Source organism: Barbus barbus, assembly GCF_936440315.1.
Source record: "Barbus barbus genome assembly, chromosome: 29".
Classification (NCBI taxonomy): domain Eukaryota; kingdom Metazoa; phylum Chordata; class Actinopteri; order Cypriniformes; family Cyprinidae; genus Barbus; species Barbus barbus.
This window is the reverse complement of record NC_136757.1, coordinates 7191074-7218187: the sequence shown is the minus strand read 5'-3', so window position 1 is coordinate 7218187 and position 27114 is coordinate 7191074. Positions and strand designations below refer to the sequence as shown.

At 39.2% G+C, this 27114-nt stretch overlaps 2 protein-coding genes and 1 pseudogene across 4 annotated transcripts in view; all 3 read left to right on the top strand.

Annotated features, from left to right (window-relative positions):
- The first annotated feature begins 864 nt into the window (after positions 1-864).
- LOC306849159 (DNA-directed RNA polymerase III subunit RPC4-like) lies at positions 865-6930 on the top strand. Its single transcript, XM_079384010.1, has 9 exons — positions 865-1030; positions 2338-2498; positions 2592-2635; positions 2755-2909; positions 3932-4053; positions 4615-4789; positions 5034-5284; positions 5387-5539; positions 6537-6930. Exons 2-9 carry the CDS (start codon positions 2343-2345, stop codon positions 6651-6653), a joined length of 1173 nt encoding a protein of 390 aa, XP_079240136.1. The 5' UTR covers positions 865-1030; positions 2338-2342; the 3' UTR covers positions 6654-6930.
- Positions 6931-10308: 3378 nt separating this feature from the next.
- On the top strand, positions 10309-13639 carry LOC306848908 (gamma-glutamyl hydrolase-like; annotated as a pseudogene). Its single transcript has 8 exons — positions 10309-10375; positions 10542-10660; positions 10982-11072; positions 11266-11422; positions 12596-12702; positions 13093-13186; positions 13273-13410; positions 13503-13639. The product of its transcript is annotated as a gamma-glutamyl hydrolase-like (transcript).
- A 1171-nt stretch (positions 13640-14810) lies between these two features.
- Positions 14811-27114, top strand: part of LOC306849636 (RING finger protein 122) — a 34141-nt gene continuing 21837 nt past the window's right edge. For both annotated transcript variants that reach the window (XM_079384810.1, XM_079384811.1), the window contains exon 1: positions 14811-15142. In XM_079384810.1, the coding sequence (XP_079240936.1) occupies positions 15118-15142 (25 nt within the window). In that variant the 5' untranslated portion in view covers positions 14811-15117. The remainder of the gene's footprint in view (positions 15143-27114) is intronic.

The following is a 27114-nucleotide window of genomic DNA, read 5'->3' as shown; positions in this document are numbered from 1 at the left end:
ACAAATCGTCATAAAGTAGAATTTTTATAGCATAGAGATCGATTATTTATTTATTTGTGCATTTATTTATGAAAAATATCAGGTCTCGTTGCGGTTTTGTATTTTAATAGTCATTCAATATTATATATTCTGTATTAAGAAAATTAGTAAAAAAAAAAAAAAAGTCAGGTTTATAGGCAGCGCCAAAAATGCGACGTTATAAATTTGCATATGCTGAACGCACAATTATCATTAATATGTTTTTATTTTATTTTTTTACAAGGATATTTATTAGCTTTAATTATCTCAATTGAAAAGTTGCCCAATCCAGAAAAGTGATTAAAAAAGTTGAGGTAAATTAAACAAACAAACTCTTTTCAGTGATGTTTGTTGTTTTATTTTATTTCATATTTTATTATGTACTATAATCCTAATATATATATATATATATATATATATATATATATATATATTTACTATAAAATAGTGCTTGTTTGAAATGTGAGTTTATTTGTACTGATCCTGTTGCCCCTTTAAAGTGCTTGATTGGTCTGAATGAAAATGCTAATTCTTTCTCTGCCACTAGGTGTCGCTTTTGGAGCAGTAAAAGCTCACAAACACTGCTTTAAATTAAATCGACCAATCACTGCAAAGGAGGGGGTTGGAAAAATGAATAGTTTGGGAGTCTTTGAGCAAGTAATGTAAAAATAAATGCATATTATAAGACAATGAAAGTGTCTTTTTGACCTTGCATGCATGCCAACCTGTTGTTGGGGACTCCCAAAACCAAAATATGAACCTTTCGTTACCCATAATAGGGACACTTTAATAAAACTCTGCGCAAAGTGGTGCAGACTTGACGTTCACCAATCACATTCCTGCGTCACACGGGTCAACGTGTCATTGCACGTGAAACTCCGCCTTAAACAAACTTGCACTGGATATCATCATCATCATCATAAACTCTCGATTTTGTCTGTAACTCAGTAATATTTCGGAGTGTTTTGTGAGCCGGTGTTTGAGGAAGCTCTGCACTGGAGGAAGCGCGCTGGTAAGTGTACAGTGACTGTGTGTTTGTCTCGCCATGTGTTCAGAAGAGCGAGGAAATACCGGTGTCTGCTTCAATATAGTTATTAATAAATGTGTGTGACTGAATGTTCACACAGTAACGTGGCGTGTCATCATCTTAGTCAAAAAATCCGACTGTGGTAACCATTTATACAGAATTTTTATTTAAATCACCCATGATATAATTAATAAATAATCATAATCTGGAACCAATCCAAAAGGATCCTAATGGGAATTTGTACGCGTATTACACTATTATATATGTGTGTGTGTGTGTGTGTGTGTGTGTGTGTGTGTGTGAGACCCTGGACCACAAAACCAGTCTTAAGTGTTAATTTTTCGAAATTGAGATTTATACATCATCTGAAAGCTGAATAAATAATCTTTCCATTGATGTATGGTTTGTTAGGATGGGATAGTATTTTGTTGAGATATTTGAAAATCTGTAATCTGAGGGTGCAAAAAAATTAAAATATTGAGAAAATCACTTTTAAAGTTGTCCAAATGAAGTTCTTAGCAATGCATATTACTAATCAAAAATTAAGTTTTGATTTATTTACTGTAGGAACTTTACAAAACATCTTCATGGAACATGATCTTTATTTAATATCCTAATGATTTTTGGCATAAAAGAGAAATCGATCATTTTGACACATACAATGTATTTTTGGCTATTCCTACAAATATACCCCAGCGACATAAGACTGGTTTTATGGTCCAGGGTCACATATATATATATGTGTGTGTGTGAGACAGAGACCCTGGCTGTGAGAACCCAGCTAAAGTCATTTTTTTATGATTTACTGTTTTCTACATAAAACCATCCTTCATAAGGTAAAGGACATTCTGTGAAAATGTAATCTTGATATATTTAATATTGACTGAGTTTTTTGATTCTTATCTCATAATTAGATTGAGACTTTAGCCTGGATTTCACAGAGAGGTTTGAAATCTTCTTCTAAAATGAACATTATTATTATTATTATTATTATTAGTAATTTCACTTTAATAGCAATGAATAAGTTCGTTTCATTGCCATTTAAAGTGAAATAACTGAACATAAACATAGGAGCCTGAGAAAAATGCTCATTTTAGAAGAAAATTTAAATGGCACTATAGCATTAGGTTTTGGACTGGGACAGGACAGTGGCATTCAAGCATTTGGTAACAAACTGATTCCAGTTTCTCATAAAAAGCATTTGTATATAGATGTTTTGCATAAGCTTTTCTCAAAGCACATGGAGTTTACATGTCAAATTGACATTTTCAGTAACTTCTCTCTTTTGTCAGTGAGGATGGAGAGCTCTGGTGACCCCAGTGGTCCTCCACGGACGCCGCATGTAGGGGGAGCCAGAGGGCTGCCGATGGGTCGCCGGCTGCCTGCTTCGATCTCTCCGGGACGCCTCCCCACAATGCGCTCCAGAGACCTCACGTTAGGAGGAGTCAAAAAGGTCCCCATACATAGCTGAACATTACAGTCACACGAGACATTTCAGGTGCATTATGCTGCAATTCATAGTGTCGTCTTCTCCTTTGTCCTGCAGAAAACCTTCACGCCCAATATTATTGGTCGAAAATCAAAAGAGGAGTAAGTGACAGACTCTTTTTTTTCCATTTACCATCAATATATCAATTTTTATTGTCAATAATTCATTGTTGACATTTCTTACAAGTGAGGATGGTGTTTTGTGTTTTACTTTGCTGCAGATTAAAGGCTGATGAAAGAACGAGACGGGATAAGAAGGATGTGGATCGAGGTCGGCAGCGGGACGGCCGAGGGAGGGGCCGAGGTCGCCCGGAGGTCATCCAGTCACATTCTATCTTTGAGCAGGGTCCTGCAGAGATGATGGCCAAGAGGAAAGGTAAAGGAGGTCATCAGGGGAGGATTTGAGAACTCGTTTAGCCAAGTGCTGAGATTCAAGCCAGAGTTTGTTATTAGTGACACTAAAAGGCATTAAAGCAGTGATGCTTGTTTTGTGCCTCACATCACCTCTTAATGTAGTGAAATCACAGTAACGCACACCTTTGAGAGGCTTTTTGCTTTTATGCTGGAGCAGCAACAGAAATATGATGCAAATGATTAATAATAATCGTTTACTGCTACAGCTAATAATGAGTAACAGCTCTTCTGCTAAGAATATAGTTATTAGCCTTACTTGAGGCTGTTTACAGTCAAACAACTAAACATTCAGATCTTTTCAGATATCTGTGAGTGACACTAGACTCATTAATATGGTATTAAAATACTGACCGGCAGTAATTCGTTCTGATTTTAAGTCACAGGTGTATAGATGCACTACTGTTTAAAAGTTTGTGGTTGGTAAGTTTTTATGTTTTAGAAAGAAGTCAGTTATGCTCACCAAGCGTGCATTTATTTAATTAAAAATACAGGTATATTGTGAAATTGTATTGCAATTTAAAATACCTGTTTTCTATTTGAATATTTTTTTTAAATGTAATTTATTCATGTGATTTAAAGCTGATTTTCAGCATCATTACTCCAGTCTTCAGTGTCACATGATCCTTCAGAAATCATTCTAATATGCTGATTTACTGCTCAAGAAACATTTATTATTATCAGTGTTAAAAACAGTTGTCCTGCTTAATATTTTTTAATATTTTATACTTTGAGTATTATTTTCAAAATAACTGTATTTGTTTTAAACACCAGTTTTGTTGTTGTTGTAATTTTATAATATCTTTACTGTCACTTTTGATCAATTTAATGTAATCTTTCTGAATAAAAGTAAACATTTGAATGGTAGTCTGCATTTACCATGGGTTTGAATGTTCATGGGAAAATATAACGATTAAAATTTAACATTAAAAATAATTAGCATTTTCTGTTTTGACATATCTTTTGTAATTTGTTTTATTTGATTAGGTTTATATGATGATACCAGAGAAACTGCAAGCAGTGGCCCTTCACCCATCATCAACATCAAAAAGGAGAGAGAGACCGAAGAGGAGACTAAAGAAATCCTGCGCAAACTTGAGAAGGACAATGTATGTTTAAAAAAACTGAGTTAACTTATTAACTCAAACTTGTGCAGAACCTTTACCTAGTTGCATTACACCCCAAAATCAAAAGGAGGAAATTACAAAAATAAAATAAGTCTTACCTAAGGTCCATTTACATCTTTTCCATTGGGACATAATTTTCATAATAATTAATCATAATTTAAAATTTAATTTTCATTACTCTTTACTTTAATACAATAGAAACAAAGATTTATTTTTTATTATTATTAAAGTAAGTTAAATTATTATACGTCATTGTAGTATTTCTTGCACTACTTTTTCATGGGTGATTTAAATAAAAAAATAAAAATAGGAAATTAATCATTAGAATCACCACTGAATAGAAAGATAAATGTCCAGATGCTTTACGCTGATGGCAATTATGGGGGAAAATGTGATAGTCATGATGCAAAAACATAATGGTCCTGACAATTATCTTGCAAAATATATATATATTTTTTTTCCTCTCCTTTTTTGCATTTTGTTTTTGGAGTGAAATATGTCCTGGACCATATTTTTATGCTTGCTTAACTTCTGTGTGTGTAGTTTCTGGATGACCCTCACCTGAGAGGAGAAAGAGGAAGCTGTCCTGTGCAGCTGCCGCTGGCTGTGTCGGGATGGGTCTTCAAAGAGGAGTTTAGCGAGGAGACTCTCAATTCCGATAAGACCTCCTCAGATCTTGAACCGATGAGCACAGACGGCGCTGGAGCTGAAGTGAAGAGTAGGGGAAACTTCATTAAACATGCAAAGGCACAAACTAGCAAACATATTAAAGTGTGGTCACATTGATCTGCGAAATTTCACTGGCCAAATTCATACTCAAAAGTTCCCCGTGTTCAAGTTGGTAATATAAAAAATCGCAAACAAAAATTTGCTAATGTGACCACACATTTACACACAAAGAAGATATTTAGTGAGCTTTCATTACACAGAATTGAGGAGAATTTAACCCTGTCTTCCTTCAGTCAAGCAGGAGCCTTTGGATATTCCTGAACCAAAGAAGGCGGAGACTATGTTCAAGCTGCCACCCTTGCCCAAACCTGATTTGCTGCCTGATTTACTGGAGGTGTGGAATCACTGCAAAGAGGAGGAGCTTCTCTTCATGCAGCTTCCTGACTGTCTGCCAGGCCAGCCGCCCACCAGTGATGTCCGGCCCACCAAAACAGAGGTGCAGTCGAGCGACGGACAGGCCATGATGCAGAAGACCGAGACTCAGGTTGGTGCTGGCTAGGTTTAGATCACAGATTCATGTCAGTTTTTGCATATACTCATGTGTTTTTTGTTCTCCTGTGTGTGTGTGTGTGTGTATGTTTGTCAGGATGAATCTCAAGATGAGAACACCTGTTGTCTTAAGGATCTACAAGAGGGTTTGGTGGGAAAGATGCTCGTGAGGAAGTCAGGCAAAGTTCAGCTTATACTGGGTAACATCACCCTGGATGTGGCCCTGGGAACCTCCTGTGCCTTCCTGCAGGTCAGTTACCCTCATCAGTGCAGTAGGTCATCCTCAGGCCATCCAAGATGTAGATGAGTTTGTTTCTTCATGGGAACAGATTTGGAGAAATTTACCATCAGATCACTTGCTGACCAACGGATACTCTGCAGTGAATGGTTGCCGTCAGAATGAGAGTCCAAACAGCTGATAAAAACATCTCAATAATCTACAAGTAATCCACACCACTCCAGTCCATCCATCAAAAAGATGTGTGTTTATAAGAAACAAATTCATCAACACATTTTTAAATGTCAAACAGTTGCTTCCAGCTAAAATACGAGTCCTCTATTCATAATATTGCTTTCTCCCGTGAAAACGTCATCTTGAATCAGGAGAGAAATATGCACAGATAAAACAGCAATTACAAGTGAATCCAATCCAAAACGGTTCTAGAAGTTGGTGGATTTTGATGTGCGAGGACAACTGGGGATGGATTTTTCACCGGAGGAATCATTATTATGGATTATGGACTCGTATTTTGGCCAGAAGCAGCTGTTTCTGTTTTGTTTCTCACAAACACACAGCGTTTCGCATCACAAGATGTTAATTGATGAACTGGAGTGGTGTGGATTATTGTGATGTTTTTATCAGCTGTTTGGACGCTCATTCTGACGGCACCCATTCACTGCAGAGCATCCACTGGTGAGCAAGTGATATAATGATAAATTTCTCCAAATTTTTGAGGATGAGTACATTTTCAGCAAATTTTCATTTTGGTGAACTATTCCTTTAACCTGTTTGTGGGGAATCATCCACTGCTGGGATAAAGATGTTATAACAGCATTTTACGATCCAAAAGCTAAATAATGTAATGAAATTGGTGAAAAATGCTTTATAAGCACATGACCACGCAGCACTCATCATGGGACTTTGGGTTTGAATCTTTACATGCAATTTATACACTATTTAGCTTCTTCATATGTCTTATTGCTTGCTCTTAGGTTTGTATAGCATTATTCTTTCTGTGTTTTTGTAGGAACTGGTCTCCGTTAATACAGAAGGCAGGAGGGGAGACATGTCTGTGCTGGGACACATTAAACACAAGTTTGTTTGTTCACCTGACTTCCAGGCACTTCTGGAAAACAGGGCTTGAGGAGCGGCTGCTAGAATCTCCTATAATTCACTTCAATGCTGTAAATCAGTTTGTGAGGAATGTTCCTGTGTACTGTCACAGATGGAGAACTCCGAGCGAATGAATGAAATGAATTTATACTGTAAGCTAAAGGAAATTTATTTGAATTTATGCAATGTCTTTTCAAGATGAGACACTATTACTCGTGTGAATATTGTGGGTTACAATAAATAACAAATTTATTGTAAAAATCTGAGTTTGAGTTAAACATTAATTTAATAAATGTGCCAGAAATGTCTCCTTTTTCCTCCTCTTTGTTTATTATTATTATTATTTTAAACCCTGAATCAGCTTCCTAGTGGTGGGAATGTGCTGACAGGCATCTTGCAGATGTGAGTTTTGTTAGAGGTTGTTTTAGTAATCATAAAAAGTTCAGCATAATTCTATTTTATTGCATTTTAAGGCACGGTTTTTCTGAGTAATATTCAGTCATCACTTTTTGGATATTATGGAGTGGCTAAAGGGATAAAACCCATTACCATGTAATCCATTACATTACACATTTTAGGTAATATAATCAGTCTACTTTTTGATCACTTTTAGATTACTTGTGACCTTTTCTCAGGTGAAGTATGCATTACTTCTGTCAACTTAATACACTTAAGCCCACCTTTTAGTTATGAGTGATAATTATTGCAATAGCATTTTGGACAAAATTGTAGTTTTTCTCAAGCAGAGCTAGTTGATATTCATGTTGATGTTTTCCATCATCGCGTCTTTGCAACATTAGCATGAGGATTCTTTATTCTGAAAGCCGCTGCACCTGTTTAGCACTGATAGCTGCGGCAGCAGATTTACAGGCACTTAAAATGTGTGTAATGCCGGCTGGGACTTGTTGATAACATTTACTTTTGTCAATGCCTGCCTCAATCCTTTCCTCTACGCATTTATCCACTATCACTTCCAAACCACACAGTAACTTCCAACACGATGCAGCCGTTCAGCCACAGAAGACCTGCTGGAAAAAATGTTTTGTCAAATAAGCTAATATATTCCTCACGTGGTAACGTTTAAATTAACTGCTTTTGTTTAGGTCAAATATATGTATGTATTTTTCATTTAATATGACTGAATCAACCTGGGTTTTTAAAGATCAAATCATGTATATCCACTTTTTACATTGTACATCCACACAGTCTTACTTCATTGTGTTACTAAACGTGTATGTTATATTTAATTTAATAAAACATTCATAGGGTTAAGGCGAATTAATACATGATGAATTAATGAAGCTAGCCTACTTGGATTATAACCACTAAAATAAAATTATAAAAAACTGCTGCTACTTCATAAACTGATTTGAAGAATGATCAGAAAGAAGTGCTCCTCATGAAGGGACTGTTTTGCTTATATGTCACTGTGACACTGTACTTCTGGCTTTATAAAAGCTGAAATGACACTTTTGTGCTATAAGAAGTCATGGCAAATGTGACGTTCACAACCATCTTCCCTTTATTGCAGAGGACTGCGCTTTTGAACTTTGTGTTCATCAAAGAATCCTGAAAAAAAGTATCATGGTTTCCACAAAAATATTAAGCAGCACAACTGTTTTCAGCATTGATAATAATTAGGGGTTCAAGCACGCAGTGCTGAGACCCTATTGTAATTGTAAGAATTTTTTTTTATTATTTTTTTTCCGCCGTAAAACTGATCGTGCAGATCAAACCGTAAGGCCTAGAGACTTGAAACTTAGTCAAAAGATAGATCTCATTTTGGGGAGAGCCTATCAAAGTCTCAGCCCAATCGGCCAATAGGGGGCGCTACAGCAATCAAAAATGCAAAAGTGCTAATAACTCCTAAACCGCTTGTCGTATAGTCAAATTTTTGGGGAATCCTTGGGTTAAGGCACACAAAAGCCTAAAAATCTGATTCGCCCTGCGAGGTCCGGTTTTTCCGTAAAATTGAGTTATGTCCAAAACCTACTTTTGCGAACTAGTCCTAGGTTTTTTGCCCGATCGGAACCAAACCACAGCATAATTGTTCTCTGGACAGTGAATATCAATAATTATCAAAAAAAGTTTAAATTTCGACTCGCAATGGGGCGCCAAAACATTCGAAAGTGGAGGGCCAATTTTACGAAAAAGGCTATAACTCGTGAACGAAATGAGATATCTTCACCACATGTCTTCACCACCACACCACAATTTGGTACACATGTGTACAAGCTCAATCGTACACACTTGGCTCTACCACTTGTGGCGCTATAAGATTGAAAAAACATAAAAACAGCTATAACTATGCAAGCGTTAGTCTGATTGACTTGAAAATTGGTATGCAGCGTCTTTTTCCAATGTGCCATAAGGGTCTATGAGGACATTAGCGTATCTCAAAAAACATGGCCGCCATCGGGGAATGAAGTTTGAGCACCTATTAGACAAGGATAACGGAGGTTAATCGGAACGAAACTCGGTAGGCATATTCGACTCATGGCCCTAAAGGTCTGTAAGAATTTTGAAAGAAATCTTTTGGCTCAGTAATCACGTGGCGTTTAACATATCCAATATGCATATCATTTGATAGATCTCCTCATAATGAGCAAGTTTATCTCAACAACCATTGCTGTCAATCAAATCGTTCATTAAATATTCACAAATATGTTAAAAACCTACTTTTACAAACTAGTCTCTGGTTTTTCCACTGCAGTAATGTTCTCTGGTCTCTCTAGATTAATAATTATCAAAAAAAAAAAAATAATTTGTCCTTTGGTTAGCTAACCAATTAATCATTTATTAAAGGGGCTTGTCCCAATATACCCAAAAGCCTATAAAACCTAAATGAAAACTCTAAACTTTACGAAACTTGGTGAAAACATGTAACTGATGACTCTTAACAAGCATTCAACATTTCATGGAGATCGGGCCATAGGTGGTGCTACAACAGTCATAAATGTTAAAAATCATATTTATTTGGTAAATTACCTGCATTTGCCCAAAATGCTATTTTTAATCATTGATTTAGGTGGTTATAGCCGTGTTAACACAAAATCTTTTTCCTTATGTGCTTAAATGCTTGAACCCTGATAATCTCTGCTTGCAGCTATATTAAGAAATGTTTCTTGAGCAGCAAATCAGTATATTGATTTCTGAAGGATCGTGTGACACTGAAGACTGGAGTAATGATGCTGAAAATTCAGCTTTGCATCACAGGAATAAATAACATTTTAAAATACATTTAAATTGTAATATTTCACAATATCATTGTTTTTTATCAGTGCATATTTGTATAAGAATTGGATGTGTTTTCAACACAGCTCTTGCACTACAGGAAGTCACTAACTAATTCTTCACAACTAATGAATTCAATATTTTATTGACTATATTAAGATATATGATGGGGTCATGAAAATGCACTGCATACAATCCCACTGTGCAATCATGTATTTATTGATTTCTGCTGTGTTTCAGAGGGACTGTACAGTAAATAACTAGTCCTATAAATAGTCAGATCATTATTTTATTTTATGACTCCCTGCCAGTGCTTCATGTTGCAGAATGATTTCCTGCTGGAGTCCTATTATAGCTACTGCAGTGACTTTTTCTCTGCCTTCAGCTATCAGATTCAGCCATATACATTAACACCCACAATTGAACTCGAGCATTTATAAATTTAAACTCTAATGCATTTTTATGCTCCGTTTAAACTCCCGCAGAGAAACAAGCCTCAGAACGACAGACCGATTATCGGTAAACCTCTTACCCTCATATTGTGTGTCAAGCAGATGTGTGCTTTTGACGCAATGGAATTATAGTTTTGCTAACAGACTGAATTTATTCTTATCATGTTTAATAACAACAGAAGTGTGTGACTAACATTTAAGCGCATATGACTCGAGCATAATTTCGTCTATAGGGATTCTGACACAAGAAGTTGACAATGAGTCAATGAAAGAAAAAGTTTGGAAAGACATACATCCCTTCATCATATGTGAAGTACATTGAGTCCGAGGGAGCTAGAGTTGTGCCAATTTGGTAAGTCTTGTCTGTTTGTTAGCATTAAAGTTTCTAAAAACCGATTAATCAAAGTTTTTCTTTGTGAAAAAGAAGTTGGCTACACTCTACAGAAATATTGTATGTTAACAGAATATAGTTACGTGTAATGTTTTATGACACTTTGTTATTTAATGTATTATATTTTACATTTAGGCCGATATTAGGCTAAATACAGTTAGTTCATTAGTTATTAATGCCTTTTGACCCACTTAAGTGGGACTTAGGGATATTATTTCATAATTAGGCTACTTCTTTTTTTTCTTCTCTGAACTGAATGTAGGCTACAAAGAATGTACAAAGTTTTATTTCCAAAGTCCTTTTTGACCTAAAAGTTCTGGAGACATCTGACTTCGCTCACACTGCTGGGATTTACTACAGACTGGCCCTTAAGGTAAGGGAATTACAGTGAATGTAAGATGCTCCTCGTGTCTCCTGAATAACTAGTTCTTAATAAAATTATGTTTTTTATCATCAACATTTTTTATGGGAACAGTTAGACTTTATCATGTGCCATTACTGTAATGATTTTAGGAACTAAAAAGAAAGGAAATAAACTGCAAGACAATGCAGGATGCTGCCAATAGTCTTATCAAGAGTTGTTTTTGTTTTTGTCAAAACTTTACTTTCCCATCTGGGGAACATGCCTGGGATTTCAGCTGCTCACGGTGCTGGTGGCTGGAGAAAACCTGTTGAGTAAGACAACTGCAGAGAATGTCACTTATCCACTCAACTTCACCTCAGGTACTTAGTCTAAATATACTATAGCCAATGTACCTAGTCAAGATCAGGAACATGGTCCACTTTTCTTCTCTTTTTATGCCGATGATACACTCTGAAAAAAAGTTTTCTTTTTATTGGGATCAATGGTTCCACGACGAACCTTTAACATTCATGGAATCTTTACATCTTTAAATTGATAAAATGGGATAGTAAAGACTTACATGGTTAAAAAAGATTTCTAATTTGAATAAATGCTGTTCTTTTTAACTTTTTATTCACTGAAGAATCCTGAAAAAGTACAATGGGTCCCCAAAAGATACTAAGCAGCACATATGATTTCAAAATTGATGCTAAATTATCACATTAGAATGATTTCTAAAGTATCATGTGACACTGCAGACTGCAGCAATGATACTGAAAATACAGCTTTGCATCACAGAAAGAAATTATATTTTAAAGTATATTAAAATAGAAAATAATTTTTTAAAATTGGAATACAATTTCAAAGTATTACTGTTTTTTCTGTATTTTTGATCAAATAAATACAGCCTTGTTGAACTTAAGCGACTTCTTTTAAGAGAATTAAAGGGTTAGTTCACCCAAAAATGAAAATTCTGTCATTAATTACTCACCCTCATGTTGTTCCAAACCCGTAAGACCTCCGTTCACAAATTAAAATATTTTTGATGGAATCTGAGAGCTCTCAGACCCTCCGATCAGACCCAGACAATAAAAATAATCCACAGAAGAGCATACGCTGTTTGCGTTCAGTGGATATTCTCCAAAATGGAGAAAATAGGGTGACGCGGATGAGACGAATTTGAATAAAGTAGTTTTTTGTTTGTTTTTTTCCGCACAAACAGTATTCTCGTAGCTTCTTAAAATTACGGTTGAAACCCTGATGTCACATGGATTATTTTACCGATCTCCTTGCTATGCTTCTGGACCTTAAGGATCCTTGGAGGGTCTATGGAGGGTCTGAGAGCTCTCAGATTCCATCAAAAATATCTTAATTTGGGTCTTACGGGTTTGGAACAACATGAGGGTGAGTAATTAATGACAGAATTTTCATTTTTGGGTGAACTATCACTTTAAAACATATACCAACCCCAAATATTTTAACGGTAATGTGTGTGTGTGTATATATATATATATGTCTCTAATGTCCATTTGCACATTTATTTCCATTAACAGAGGCTTCATCCAGTCGTATGTTTACCAACTTCCCATCTGACATTCGTAAAGCATTGTCCCAGGAACCACTTACTGGAAATTTCCACCATTATGGAGTGACTAAAGAGGTACATCTTTTATAAACACACAATATTAATTTCAATACTTCTAATCAAAATAACAAACAAGGAGCAATAGACCTTAGTCAGGGTAATGCCAGAACCACGGCTGTGAAGGATAGAAGTACAGTGCGTTCAGTGGATTGTACTGTTTTGAACAACATACTGATTATTCAGCAGATGAACCGTCTTTCCAAAAAACTTTCAGTTGACAAAAACAACATCAAACAGATTTGAAAGTTTTGAGTTTTGACAATTGTATGTGTTCTAGGACCTTTATACAGTACGTTCCTCTGTAAAGTCACTAAGTCTATCCCTCACAGACTTGTTTCCTTCCGTGTTAAATTCAATATGATGTCTAAGCCTGATTAAGGTCTATAAACTCTTCCTCTTTTTCAGGCATTCATGGGAAATGAGAAATTAAGTGGCTTCTTTGCAGTGCTCTCCACAAACATAGCACAAAATGACCTTGACTTTGTTTCTACCATGGAAGGTAATAAAACCAGACACTTTTCATATTTAAAACAACTATATACAAGCGTCCATACACAGTGTGGATGAAAGATTATTGGCCTGCAGGCAGGAAGTACCCTTTCTATGGGGTACAGTGGCATCCAGAAGTGAACCGCTTTCAGTGGGACCCTCGTTACAACTTTCCTCATTCCAGCAATGCTGTGCGTGTGTCGTCCTTACTGGCTGAATTCTTTGTAAATGAGGGTAATTGCAGTCTCACACTTTACTTATTTATGTGTTTGCTTGTTCATCATTTGTATGAATTTGGATGAACAAATGCATGCGTGTGTTTTCAGGAACGAGAAGCTCCCACCACTTCAGTGAAGCAGCAGAAGAGAGCTCATATACAACTGCAACCCTGTGTATGTGGCAAATATCTCAGCATATGAGCAGTCTTATTTCTTCTGAGAGACACAATATAGGAGGGCATTGAGAAAGACAAAGAAAATAAACACAGACAAATACTGTAATAGACCTCATCTCATTTTAGGAATATTGTTTTTAACTGAGAGACAATTTAAATAATCAGTGTTTTATTAATGATTTTGGATTTATTATAACACTCATTAATTATGAAGATGATTACATATTTCATTCATTCAAAGAGAATAAAAATAGTAAATGCATGCTTTAAAATTACACATTACTAAAGATCAAAGGCAAGTTATGGTTCATGTGCCAGAAGAGGGCAGTATTGTCATATTTATGATATTTTCATATACATTCCATCTGTTTTTCCCTTATGTTGTTTTCTAAAATAGTCTATAGAATTATGTACTATATGTATGCATATATATATATGTTTTATGTATATATTACAGTAGGCTATATTAAAGTACATATACAGTATATTAGTAATAATATATATATATATATAACTGTATATAACTGTATATATCTGCTTAATTATATGATTAATATATATTATAATATGAAATTTAATAAAGATTTTCCATCTACAAGCCATGTGTTATTCCTGAATAATTAAATAAGTGTGCACTAAAACCTCAAGGTACTGTACAAATCATGAAATACCTATTCAACTATCATATTTTAATATATTCAAAGGTTTCAAAATGCTTTAATAATGATTGAAAAACAGAAATGAGCAGGGCAGCCAGTCAACCCCCTGTAGACCTTATCTTGGCACCACAACTTCACAGAGGCACTGGGGTGCGGTATTGTATATTGAGGCCCTTAGGGGCCCCTCGGGATGAGAATATTGTAGAGACATGCTGGGTGGACCCTTTTTTACTTGTGGCAGTTTAGGAGCCCCTCAAATATCTCAGTATCACCATATTGTGAAGACAAGAGGGTGGCCTCTTTTTAATACTGGGGCCCATTGTCGGCCCTTGAGGGACCCTGTCATATCTCAGAACTAGGCATGAGGGTGGGTTGACTAATGCCAACAACATACCCAAAAGTGTCTCACCTTTTCTTCAGAAAGTGTAATTATTATTTCACTTTATTATTATTATTTTGTTTACTTTTAAAGACATTTAATATGAATGTACAAAATGACAGCCCGAGGACCGTCTTGTTTATGTCTTCATATGTGAGTCACAGATGGCAGTGGAGGAGATTGGCTCAGTTTTGTGCCCATCACTCCGGCTGGGAGGGACTTTAATTCGCTCTTATTTAGTTCTCAATGGATGCCAACAACATCAGCCTCGACACGCGATCAGATGTAAAATGAAGGACGTGTTTTGTTCACTGGACGTAAACGGCTGAACGTGAGTCAAATGTCGTGAATGTGAAAGTATTTGCTCGCTATGAAGACGAGTGAGGACTGCGTTTAGATGAATCCAGATGTGCTGCATGGCCTGACAGAGCGACAGACAGACAGAGGGCATCGTCTCTCTGTTTATAATCACACAACCCTTCATAGAAAGGAGCAGCACGCGTGGATTGATGCACCCTTTTCAGTGGTGCAACGGTAAGATCCTTCCTGAAATATTGTAGATTTTATAGGCTGCTATCTTAAAACAATAAAAGAAGGTTGACTGGGTCCATATAAACATGCACCGTGTTCATAACAATGAGATGATGATATGGGTCAATGACAAGTAAGGCTCTATAAAATAACAAAAAAGGGAAATATTTTTAAAATCTAGTTTAAAACGCACATGCCAGCTCTTAGAAATGTAATATTTGTATCCACGCTGGTTTGAGACATTTTGAAAAACAATTATTACTTCAAAGAAGTTTTAATGAATGACTAAAAATGTCAAGTGGTGTAACCTACAAAGGACATTTGAATATACAGCATGTAAATTAAATCTACAATTAGTTTTTTTTAGTGTTTCTGATTTACTATTGCATTGGGTATGAATTATACTTACTAAATTTAATTTCTGAGATTAATTATTTGAATCTACTTAAAAAATTTTTTAGTGTGCTTTGATTTAGAATTACTATTGCATTGCTTAAGGATTTTAATTATATTTGCTCCATTTTATTTATGAGATTAATTAATTTAATTATTTGAATCTACTTAATTTTTTTGTTACGTTTACCTGATTCTTAAAGTATGTTTCACAACTTTAAAATGTACTCAATATTTTAAGTGTAAAAATGTTTCACCCCAAAAATTGAGTAGATCATAGTAAAAGTTTTTACAGTGTACTTACTTTGTACACGTGAATAGACAAATTTTCAAATGTGTTTTTCAAGGCATTTTTTGTTTTTTCAACTATCATACATTGAGTCATAAATATCTAATAATAATAACAATGCATATTAAGGTTTCTTGGGGTTACTTTATTTGACTTTCATTAAAAGGTCAAAATACCCTTTTTTTTTTTTTTTTACAAACTTATTGACCGTGATTGGTCTAAAGCGATCTGTTTTATGGTTTTATTGTCATGTTATAAAAATGGCTTCCGTCATGTTAGTTACACCACACAGACTTTGATTTGGCAAACAAAATTAAGATTAGTAAATGATGGTTCATATATGATTCATTTATTATTATAAATACATGAATGACGCCAACAAACAATATAATAAAATAATAACATTGCTAATAATTTAAAAGAAAACATAGCATTTTTTTAAACTAGAAACTGAAAACATTTGTATTATTGAACAGATGTATTTAATAATAATAATAATTTAAAAATGCATTTTATAACTGTATTTTTTGTTAACAACTGTTTATTGAATTTTATTTTGTGGAACAATGGTACAAAACAAAAATCAGCTGTACAAATTTAAAACCCACCCCTTGGTAGACTTAAAAATAAACAAATAAATAATAATAAACACATTAATTCATATTAATAGATAAACAAATAACAATAAAATAATTTTTACAAAGATTTTAGAAAAGAAGACATTAAAAGCTGAATGCCATGAATTTACAGTTTTCACGTTAGATCCATGTATGCGAGAAGTAGAGAGTTCCATCGAGATGATGTCCAACTAATACACCGTCCAGGTTCGTCTGTCCATTGTGTGACGAGGATTCCAGAGGTTCACTAGCAATTTTTTTTGCTTCTGTGAGAGTAGTAACAGTAAAGATCTTTGTTGGACGGACAAGGTGAAGTCCCAAAAGTCATTCATGAAAAAATGGCGCGGAGTCAAACATATGTCAGTACCCAACAAATATGATAGGTCCAGTGACAGCTGAGTTCAAAAAGGTGAGAGAGAGGGGCACTCCCAAAAACAATGCAAAAACGTGCCTAAACCTCCTTGGGAACAGAGATTACACTTAGGAGAAGATGACAGATTCATATAAAAATTTTCATTGGAGTCAAGTAAACCCTATGCAGCACTTTCCAATGAATTAGTGATTAGGGTTTTTAGAAGACAATTTAAACATACGCCATACCTGATCGGAAAATAAAACATGCAAATCCTCATTAAGATCCTTAGCCCAAACAGTAGTAATGTTACGGGGCTGACGAGACGTGAGACGTGCGGATCCATGTGCAAGGCTTTATTATAGAACATGGTCAGAAACAGGCAGGGTCAGACAGAGGCAAACAGGTATGGCAAGGGCAAGACAGAGCAATCCGTGGAGCAAGCGTGGGTCGATGATCAGCGAACAGTATCCAAAGGGGCAAGGCAGAGAGATAATCCAGAGACGAGAGCAATAATCCAAACGGGGAGCGAACAGAGTCCAAACGGCAAGGCAAAGGGGTAAATCCAGGAAACAAAGGCAGGGTCAGACACGGCAAGATAAACAAGGCAAGGCAAGACAAGACTAAGACTATGGCTCTGTAAAGTAGCTATCGCTTGGGGAGTGATAAATGCTAAACAATACTCGGCCCTGAGCAAGAGCAAGTCCCAGGCTTATATGGTGTGTGGTGGTGATTGAAATGATGATCAGGTGTGGGCGAGATAGAGAACAGCTGTGCGTGTCGTCAGTGCAATGTATTGTGGGAACTGTAGTCCAGTGTGCTGTACGAGTCCATGTGGTGAGTGAGTGACATCTGGTGGCGAGTTAATGGAAGAGCATGGCCAGGATTCGTGACAAGTAATAGATAAAGGTTTGTATGATTGCTCAAGAAGAAAGAGATAGATGACTGAATCAGAGGAGGGAGATTCCTCAGAAGGAAGGATTAGTCTGTGCAAAGGGTGAACAGGCAGTTGAGAGTTATAAAAGGCACCCCATACGCCCATAGGGCCGATCTAATGCGTAAATACATAAAAAAGGAGGTGTCTGGCTGATTATATTGAGTTTTAAGATTCTGGAAGGATTTTAAACCACTATTATCATAGATATCTCCCAGAGTGTTTACTTTACTATGAGTCCATTGCAGACAATGCAATGGAGTACTGCCTGACAAAAGGTTATTATTGTGGAAAATAGGCGAATGCTTATGCCATTTTGTAACTAGTTGTGAACGTCTTTCAACATCCCTCCATGTGGAGAGGAGATGGGTTACAATGGGACCAAACCGAGATTTACACTGCCTAAGCCGAACTCCTGAAAAAAAACAAGATGCATCAATTTATACGGATAAACAATAGATTCCTCAATTGCTCTCCAAGACACAGAAGCGTCATGATCAAACCAAACTGCTAAAGGGTGGAGGGAAAAGGCTTGAGCATACAGTCTAAAATTAGGGAAAGAAAGACCTCCATGTAATCTACATCGTTGTAAGGTAGTCTGTTTAATACGAGGACGTTTCCCATCTCATATATACTGTTAAACACATGCATCTAGTTTATTCCAGTAGACAACCGGTGGAGCGAGATGAATCATGGAAGAAAAGAAATTGATACGTGGGAGAACATTCATTTTAATCACTGATATACGGGCCTGAAACATAGTAGGAAGACGAGACCAATTTTCCAAATCTGAGGATACTTTGGCTAGAATACCATTACAGTTTTTGAGACGATTTCCTGCAGGGAAGGAGAAACATCTATCCCCAAGTACTTAAAGTTTTGAACCAATGGAATAGATATAGAAAGGGACATGGAATCAATTTTAGAATTGAGGGGAAGTAAACATGACTTACTGTTACGGGGTTGACGAGACGTGAGACGTGCGGATCCATTCGCAAGGCTTTATTAGTAAACATGGTCAAGACAGGCAGGGTCAAATAACAGCAGACTGGTATGGCAGAGGCAAGACACAGAACAATCCGAAGGGCAGCGTGGGTCAACGATCAGCGTACAGTATCCAGACAGGGCAAGGCAGAGAGAATAATCCAGGAACACGGGCAGGAATCAAGACACAGGAAAACTGACTATGAAAACAGGGAAACGCTTTGTAAGGTAGACTGGCTAACAATACTCGGCCCTGAGCAAGAGCAAGTCCCAGGCTTATATGGAGTGATGGTGATTGTGAAATGGTGATCAGGTGTGTGTGATGAGTGAATGGTGACAGCTGATCTGTGCAATGCATAGTGGGAAATGGAGTCCAATGTGTGGTGTAGTGTGAAAAGTCCATGTGGTGAACGGGTGACCTCTGGTGGTGAATGAGTGGAAGTGCATGGCCAGGATTCGTGACATAGCCCCCCCCCAAGGAGCGGCTTCCAGACGCTCCTAAACAATCCAGGAGGGCGGTGGCGCGGAGGCGGAGCAGGGGGAGGGACGGAGGGCCAGGTCCTTGAGGAAGAACCGGCAGAGCAGGAAACCAGGGCGGAGCCAGAGGCCAGGTCAGGACCGACAGCGCAGAGGCCCACCAGGGCGGAGCAGACGGGACCGGAGCCCACCAGGGCGGAGCAGACGGGACCAGAGCCCACCAGGGCGGAGCAGACGGGACCAGAGCCCACCAGGGCGGAGCAGACGGGACCAGAGCCCACCAGGGCGGAGCAGACGGGACCAGAGCCCACCAGGGCGGAGCAGACGGGACCAGAGCCCACCAGGGCGGAGCAGACGGGACCAGAGCCCACCAGGGCGGAGCAGAAGACCACCAGACTCGAGCAGAAGACCACCACGGCGGGGCAGATAACCACCAGACCAGAGCAGAGGACCACCACGGCGGAGCAGATGACCACCAGACCCGAGCAGAAGACCACCACGGTGGGGCAGACGACCACCAGACCCGGGCAGAAGACCCCCATGGCGGAGCAGACGACCACCAGACCCGAGCAGAAGACCGCCACAGGGAGGCAGACAGGGCAGGAACCCATGACAGAGACTGGGATCTGGGGAGAACAAGGACAGACAACACAGAGAGAGCAGAGACAGACAACACTGGGAGAGTCTTCGTTGCAGGGCAGGACGGGACCAGAGCCCACCTGGGCGGAGCAGGAGACCCCCAGAGCCAGACAACTGACCACCACGGCGGAGTAGACGGAGCCGGAGCCCACCAGTGTGGCGTAGACAGGGCAGAGTATCTCCACGGCAGAGCAGACTGGTCAGGAAGCCATGACAGGATCAGGGATCTGGGGAGAACAGAGACAGACACCACAGAGAGAGTCCCCATGGTCACAGGAGCCGTGACCGAGCAGGTCGAGAGTTCATGGACTGTCTCTATGGCTGTGGCAGGACAGGGCGAGAGCTCACAGGCAGCCTCTTTAGCCGTGACAGGACAGGGCGAGAGCTCACAGACGGCCTCTTTGGCCGTGACAGGACAGGGCGTGAGCTCACAGACGGCCTCTTTAGCCGTGACAGGACAGGGCGAGAGCTCACAGACGGCCTCTTTAGCCGTGACAGGACAGAGAGTGAGTTCAGGAACGGCCTCCATGGCCGTGACAGGGCAGACAGTGAGTTCAGGAACGGCCTCCGTGGCCGTGACAGGGCAGACAGTGAGTTCAGGAACGGCCTCCATGGCCGTGACAGGGCAGACAGTGAGTTCAGGAACGGCCTCCATGGCCGTGACAGGGCAGACAGTGAGTTCAGGAACGGCCTCCATGGCCGTGACAGGGCAGACAGTGAGTTCAGGAACGGCCTCCATGGCCGTGACAGGGCAGACCATGAGGTCAGGAACGGCCTCCGTGGCCGTGACAGGGCAGACAGCGAGTTCAGGGACGGGTGCCACCACTTCGGGAGGTTCTGCAGCGGAAGCCGCCACCTCTGGAGGCACTGGAGCAGACTCGTGGACAGGAGAGGCCTCAGGAGCACAGTGTGCAGCCCACACACTCAAAATGGCAACCGCCATAACGGGAAGCACTGAGGTCAGGGGAACAGTCTCTGTAATAGCCAAGGTTGAGGCCCTGGGAATGCCAGCTACTCGCACCGACATCAGTGGTGGGTCCATCACACTGGATATCAGAACTCGAAGGACCGACCTTGAATCCTTGGGTGTGACAGACTCTGGCTGGAGCACTGTGACGTGGTGTGACTCTGGCTTGACAGCGGAGACGTGGTGTGACTCTGGCTTGACAGCGACGACGTGAGCAGACTCTGGCTTGACAGCGACGACGTGAGCAGACTCTGGCTTGACAGCGACGACGTGAGCAGACTCTGGCTTGACAGCGACGACGTGAGCAGACTCTGGCTTGACAGCGACGACGTGAGCAGACTCTGGCTTGACAGCGACGACGTGAGCAGACTCTGGCTTGACAGCGACGACGTGAGCAGACTCTGGCTTGACAGCGACGACGTGAGCAGACTCTGGCTTGACAGCGACGACGTGAGCAGACTCTGGCTTGACAGCCATGACGTGAAGGGGTGCTGTTGCTGCCGCCATTTTGTGAGTGAGTGCGGTGCCGTGTTCCTCCGCGACACCCACAGTGAACGGAGAGCCCACACACAGTAAAGCATAGTCCATAAATTGACTGAGAGATGAACGGGGACCCTCGCGGATTAACCTTGACCGGAGCGGCTGATTAATGCCCTCACAAAAAAAGTCAATAAGTGCATAGTCCGGCAGATCAGAAAAATAGGCGAGGTCTAAGTACTCCTGAATATAATTCTCGAGCGGTCGCGAGCCCTGCTCGAGGGTTAATAACAGTCGTGCACAATCCATACCTGGCCAATGTCCTTTTGAAAAGCCGCTGGATCCTTGTGTGGCCGAGTATTCTGTTACGGGGTTGACGAGACGTGAGACGTGCGGATCCATTCGCAAGGCTTTATTAGTAAACATGGTCAAGACAGGCAGGGTCAAATAACAGCAGACTGGTATGGCAGAGGCAAGACACAGAACAATCCGAAGGGCAGCGTGGGTCAACGATCAGCGTACAGTATCCAGACAGGGCAAGGCAGAGAGAATAATCCAGGAACACGGGCAGGAATCAAGACACAGGAAAACTGACTATGAAAACAGGGAAACGCTTTGTAAGGTAGACTGGCTAACAATACTCGGCCCTGAGCAAGAGCAAGTCCCAGGCTTATATGGAGTGATGGTGATTGTGAAATGGTGATCAGGTGTGTGTGATGAGTGAATGGTGACAGCTGATCTGTGCAATGCATAGTGGGAAATGGAGTCCAATGTGTTGTGTAGTGTGAAAAGTCCATGTGGTGAACGGGTGACCTCTGGTGGTGAATGAGTGGAAGTGCATGGCCAGGATTCGTGACACTTACTCCAATTAATTTTAAACCCAGAGAGAGATCCTGAATGGTCAAATAAATTCAGCACACGAGGAATAGAATGTGACGGCTTCTCCACAAACAATAAGATATCATCAGCAAACAAAGAAATATGATGATGAGTATTCTGTATATTTATGGGAGAAATAGTTTCAGATTGTCAGACCGCTAGAGCTAAGGGTTCCAAGGATAGGGCGAATAACAGTGGAGACAGCGGGCAACCCTGACGAGTACCTCGATGTATAAAGAATGGGTTAGAGCGAACAGCACCTGTGAAAACAGTGGCTGCTGGATTGGCATACAGAACCTTTATTATATTTATGAAACTCGATCCTAGACCCAGATGCTGTAGAACCGCCCATAAATAGTTCCATTGTAGCTGATCGAAAGCTTTCATCGCATCTAGAGATAATACTACGCAAGGAGAGGACAAACTATTATTTGAATTAATAATATGATATAACCTGTGTAAATTATCCGAAGCTGAGCGAGATTTAATGAATCCTGTTTGGTCATGATGAACTAGCCTATTCATAAATTTCTCGAGACGACGAGATAGTACTTTAGCATATAAATTAACATCCGTCCCTATCAAAGAAAGTGGCCGGTAACTAGAACAGGAAGTCAGATCTTTATCTTTTTTTAACAAGAGAGAAATAACAGCTATATTAATAGATGGGTGAAATGAGCCTTGAGTAACTGAAAAATGTATCATATCTAACATGAGGGGGCCTAAATCCGACCAAAAAGTAGTATACAATTTGATTGGAATGCCATCTATGCCTGGGGATTTCCCCTTGTTCATAGATCGAATTGCTGACTCCAGCTGCTGAAGAGAGATCGGTTTAGCCAGGTATTCAGAATCCGAATCTCACAGCCTAGGTAAATCAAGGTTGGACAGAAAAGATGCAAGAGTCAGGGTCACCATCAGCAGAAGAAGTATAGAGGTTAGAGTAAAAAAAGTTAAAGGCCATATTAATGTCATTTGGGTCTGTCATCATGAGCCCAGATTGGGATTTCACTGCTGAAATATTAGCAAACCTTTCACTGTTGCGTAATCTTGTGGCTAAAAGGTGGCTTGGTCTACTCCCTTGAAAAATAATAATTCTGCCTGGATCTTTGGATCAGGAATTCTGCTCTGGATCTCAGTAATGAATTGAGTTTGGACCTAACCGCCATGATTTTACTGAGTGTATTGTCTGAGAAACAACGCTGATTATCTCTAGTCAGATTCTGGAGCTGTGTTTCCAGTTCAACTATCTTTTTATGTCGGTTTTTCTGAAGGAAAGAGGCAAATGCAATTGAGTTATTCCTTATAAACCCTTTATTTGCATTCCAAAGCGTTCGAGGATCATCCACTGAACCTTGGTTAATTTCAATAAACTCAGCAAATTTATTTCTGAATTGACTGCAAAAATTTTCACCCTGTAACAATTTAGGATTAAATCGCCATCTAGTGGCACGAGAAGATAATCTGCATAAATTTCCATCATGATCTGGCAAAGATAAGGAACAGATATCGGCATCACGAACAGCTGAAGATAAAGAAGTAGAAATGAAAATATAGTCAATTCGCGAATAGGATTTATGAGTAGCAGAAAATAAAGTGAAAGACTTATCAGAAGGGTTTAATAAACGCCAACTATCCACCAACGAGGATGAGGTTACACATTGCCGAAGTTTGTCAGAACACACAGCTTGAGAGCGTGATTCCTTCGGTCCAGATCTATCTAGGATATGCGACATTACAGAATTCATATCTGCACCCAATACAATTTCAAAATCGGACAACTTCAAGAGATAGGTTTACAAAAAAGAGAAAAAAAGAAGGGTCAGGATTACAAGGGGCATAAACTGAGAGAAATACAATATTCCTATTCTCCACTATTGTTTTTATATGTGTTATTCTACCATCTGTATCACAACATTTCTCTAAAATAGTAATATTTAAAGTCCTCCGCACCAATATTAGGACACCCTTGGTTTTAGTATCCGAAGATGAGTGAGATACCACTTTATAAAACTTATTATTACACCTGTGTTTATCCTCCTCTTTCAAATGGGATTCTTGAACTAACACTATATCAATCTTTCTTCTTCGCAAAAAATCCAGAAAACTTGTAAGTTTGTGAGGGCCATTTAGGCCATTAATATTACAACTCAGAATATTAAAGTCAGTCATAGGTATCGAACATAATTACTGCATAATAAGACAAAATACAAGTTTGAAAATAAAACCAGTTGAATCTACCATTAAACCACCCCCCACCCATCCCATCACTATTCAAAAAAACATAAACACATTCCCATGAACTATGGCAGATCAAACCAAGAACAAACCTTGATCTGCCAGCACCCCTTAATATGGTCCGTGGCATCAACAAAACCCTGCACATTACTGAAGCACCAACATTTGCCCCATAGTCACATACTGACTTGGTAGTATTTCTATTTAAAAAAAAAAAATTAGACAGCAAATGTCCAGCTGAAGTTCACTGAGTTGGTGGATGAAAGGGATCTGAGAAACACTCTTGCTTCTTCTGGGGAGTGTAGCATTTTAGGTTCACCTTGATTGAGAATGACCTTCAGTGTTGCAGTATAAAGGAGAAAATTCTGGATGCCAGCGTCTTTCATCTCCTTCCTAGCTGGTGCAAATGTACTTCTTCTTTTTGTGGTGACTGGAGAAAAATCTGTAAAGAAAGACAGCTTTGCTCCGTCAGAAGTTTTCACCGGGGCATGAAGTCTGGCGGCCCACAGAATGAGGTCCCTGTCCGTGTACCGCAGCAGTTTAAAGATGAAAACCCATGGTTTAGCGCGATCTGAGGAGAGCCTTGTGTACACGCGATGCACTCGCTCCACTTCAATCTCTTTGCCCGCCAGAGAAGGGAGCCACGTCGGTAGCAAAAAGCACATAGGGTCGTCCTTCAGACAATCCAACCAGACGCAGATTGCTGCGCCTATTGCGATCCTGTAAGTCCACAACCTGTTTCTCGAGCGCGGCAACGTGCCTATCGTGATCTGTGACAACTTTCTATTGTTCTCTCATCTCCCCTGTAAGAAGATCCAGTTTAGAGCATAGCGACTGAACAACTGACATGTGAGAAGCGAATTCGTTCCCCATCGCCGTCAAATCGGTTCTTAGAATGTCCTCAAAGAGTGTAACAGTGTTTGCCATCTTGTCCATCATATCGCTTGAGTTTGGTGACTTGGATTTCTTCTTAATCAGAGAAGCCGACGGAGACATCTCCTGATGTTTACGACTGCATGCCAGGTAAAGCACAACCAATGAATAAAACTTAAAACAAAACGGAAAAAAATCTGCAAAAAAAAGGCCAAACGTACGGAGCTCTACTCAAGTGCGACTAGGTTCATGAGCATGTCACGTTATAACTGTATTTTTAATGTATTTTTGAATAGCTTAGAGAAGATACAGACAAAAGTGCCATATTATTGACCCATATGCAATATCTATTTTCATTTAATACAAAGGTTCATTTTAGTCACTCTCTAACAGTTATATACACAAACCATTTATTAAAGGAGCCTAAATTGATTGACAGCTTGTTGTCACCTCAAACGGATTTTTAATGATTTTGACACTTAAAGAGACAATCAGCTTGATAGAATAGATATCTCAATAGATATATACAGGATATCTCAACAGGAAAGCTGTGGCATTCATCTGATTATACTTTTAGATCTGAGACAGATCTACATCTCATTCTAGCCAGATTCTTGTGATTCATTGAGAGCTTTTAACAAATTTCGATCACACCCTTGTTTCATATTTATAGGTCATTCCATATTTATCTGGAAAGCGCTTCACCGATGAGAGCCCTCTATAATCTCGTGGGCTTGTTAATATTTCATGTAAAACTCAACAAAAAGCTCTTTTTAGAGCTGAAATGCACATTTTGGGCCTGCTTTATGTAAAAAAGCAGCCATTGTATTATTTTACAGTCAAACATGACCAATACAATCTTGTATCCTTTTGTGTTCCAGAAGAAAGAAAAGAAGGTAAATAATGACAGAACTGTAATTTCTGAGTGAATAATTATTTTAATGGCAATTAAACATTCATGTGAAGTTAAAAAATATGTACTTACTTGATAGCAATTAATAATATTAAGGTATTAATGGATTTAGAGTTAAAATTTTTCTATGTTGCTACATCTTTTTGATATCAGACAGAGAACTGGAAGCACCCATCTTTTTCACACCAGCATCATCCTCGCAATATACAGAGGGGAAAAACATTATTTGATCCCCTGCTGATTTTGTACGTTTGCTCACTGACAAAGAAATTATCAGTCTATAATTTTAATGGTAGGTTTATTTGAACAGCGAGAGACAGAATAACAACAAAAAAATCCAGAAAAACGCATTTCAAAAAAGTTATAAATTGATTTTCATTTTAATGAGTCAAATAAGTATTTGACCCCTTCGCAAAACATGACTTCGTACTTCGTGGCAAAACCCTTGTTGGCAATCACAGAGGTCAGATTTTTCTTGTAGTTGGCCACCAGGTTTGCACACATCTCAGGAGAGATTTTGTCCCACTCCTCTTTGCAGATCCTCTCCAAGTCATTAAGGTTTCGAGGCTGACATTAGGAAACTCAAACCTTCAGTTCCCTCCACAGATTTTCTATGGGATTAAGGTCTGTAGACTGGCTAGACCACTCTAGGACCTTAATGTGCTGCTTCTTGAGCCACTCCTTTGTTGCCTTGGCTGTATGTTTTAGGTCATTGTCTTGCTGGAATACCCATCCAGGACCCATTTTCAATGCCCTGGTTGGCTATAATACATGGCCCCGTCCAACGTCCCTTTGATGCGGTGCAGTTGTCCTGTCCCCTTAGCAGAAAAACACCCCCAAAGCATAATGTTTCCACCTCCATGTTTGACAGTGGGGATGGTGTTCTTGGGGTCATAGGCAGCATTCCTCCTCCTCCAAACACAGCGAGTTGAGTTGATGCCAA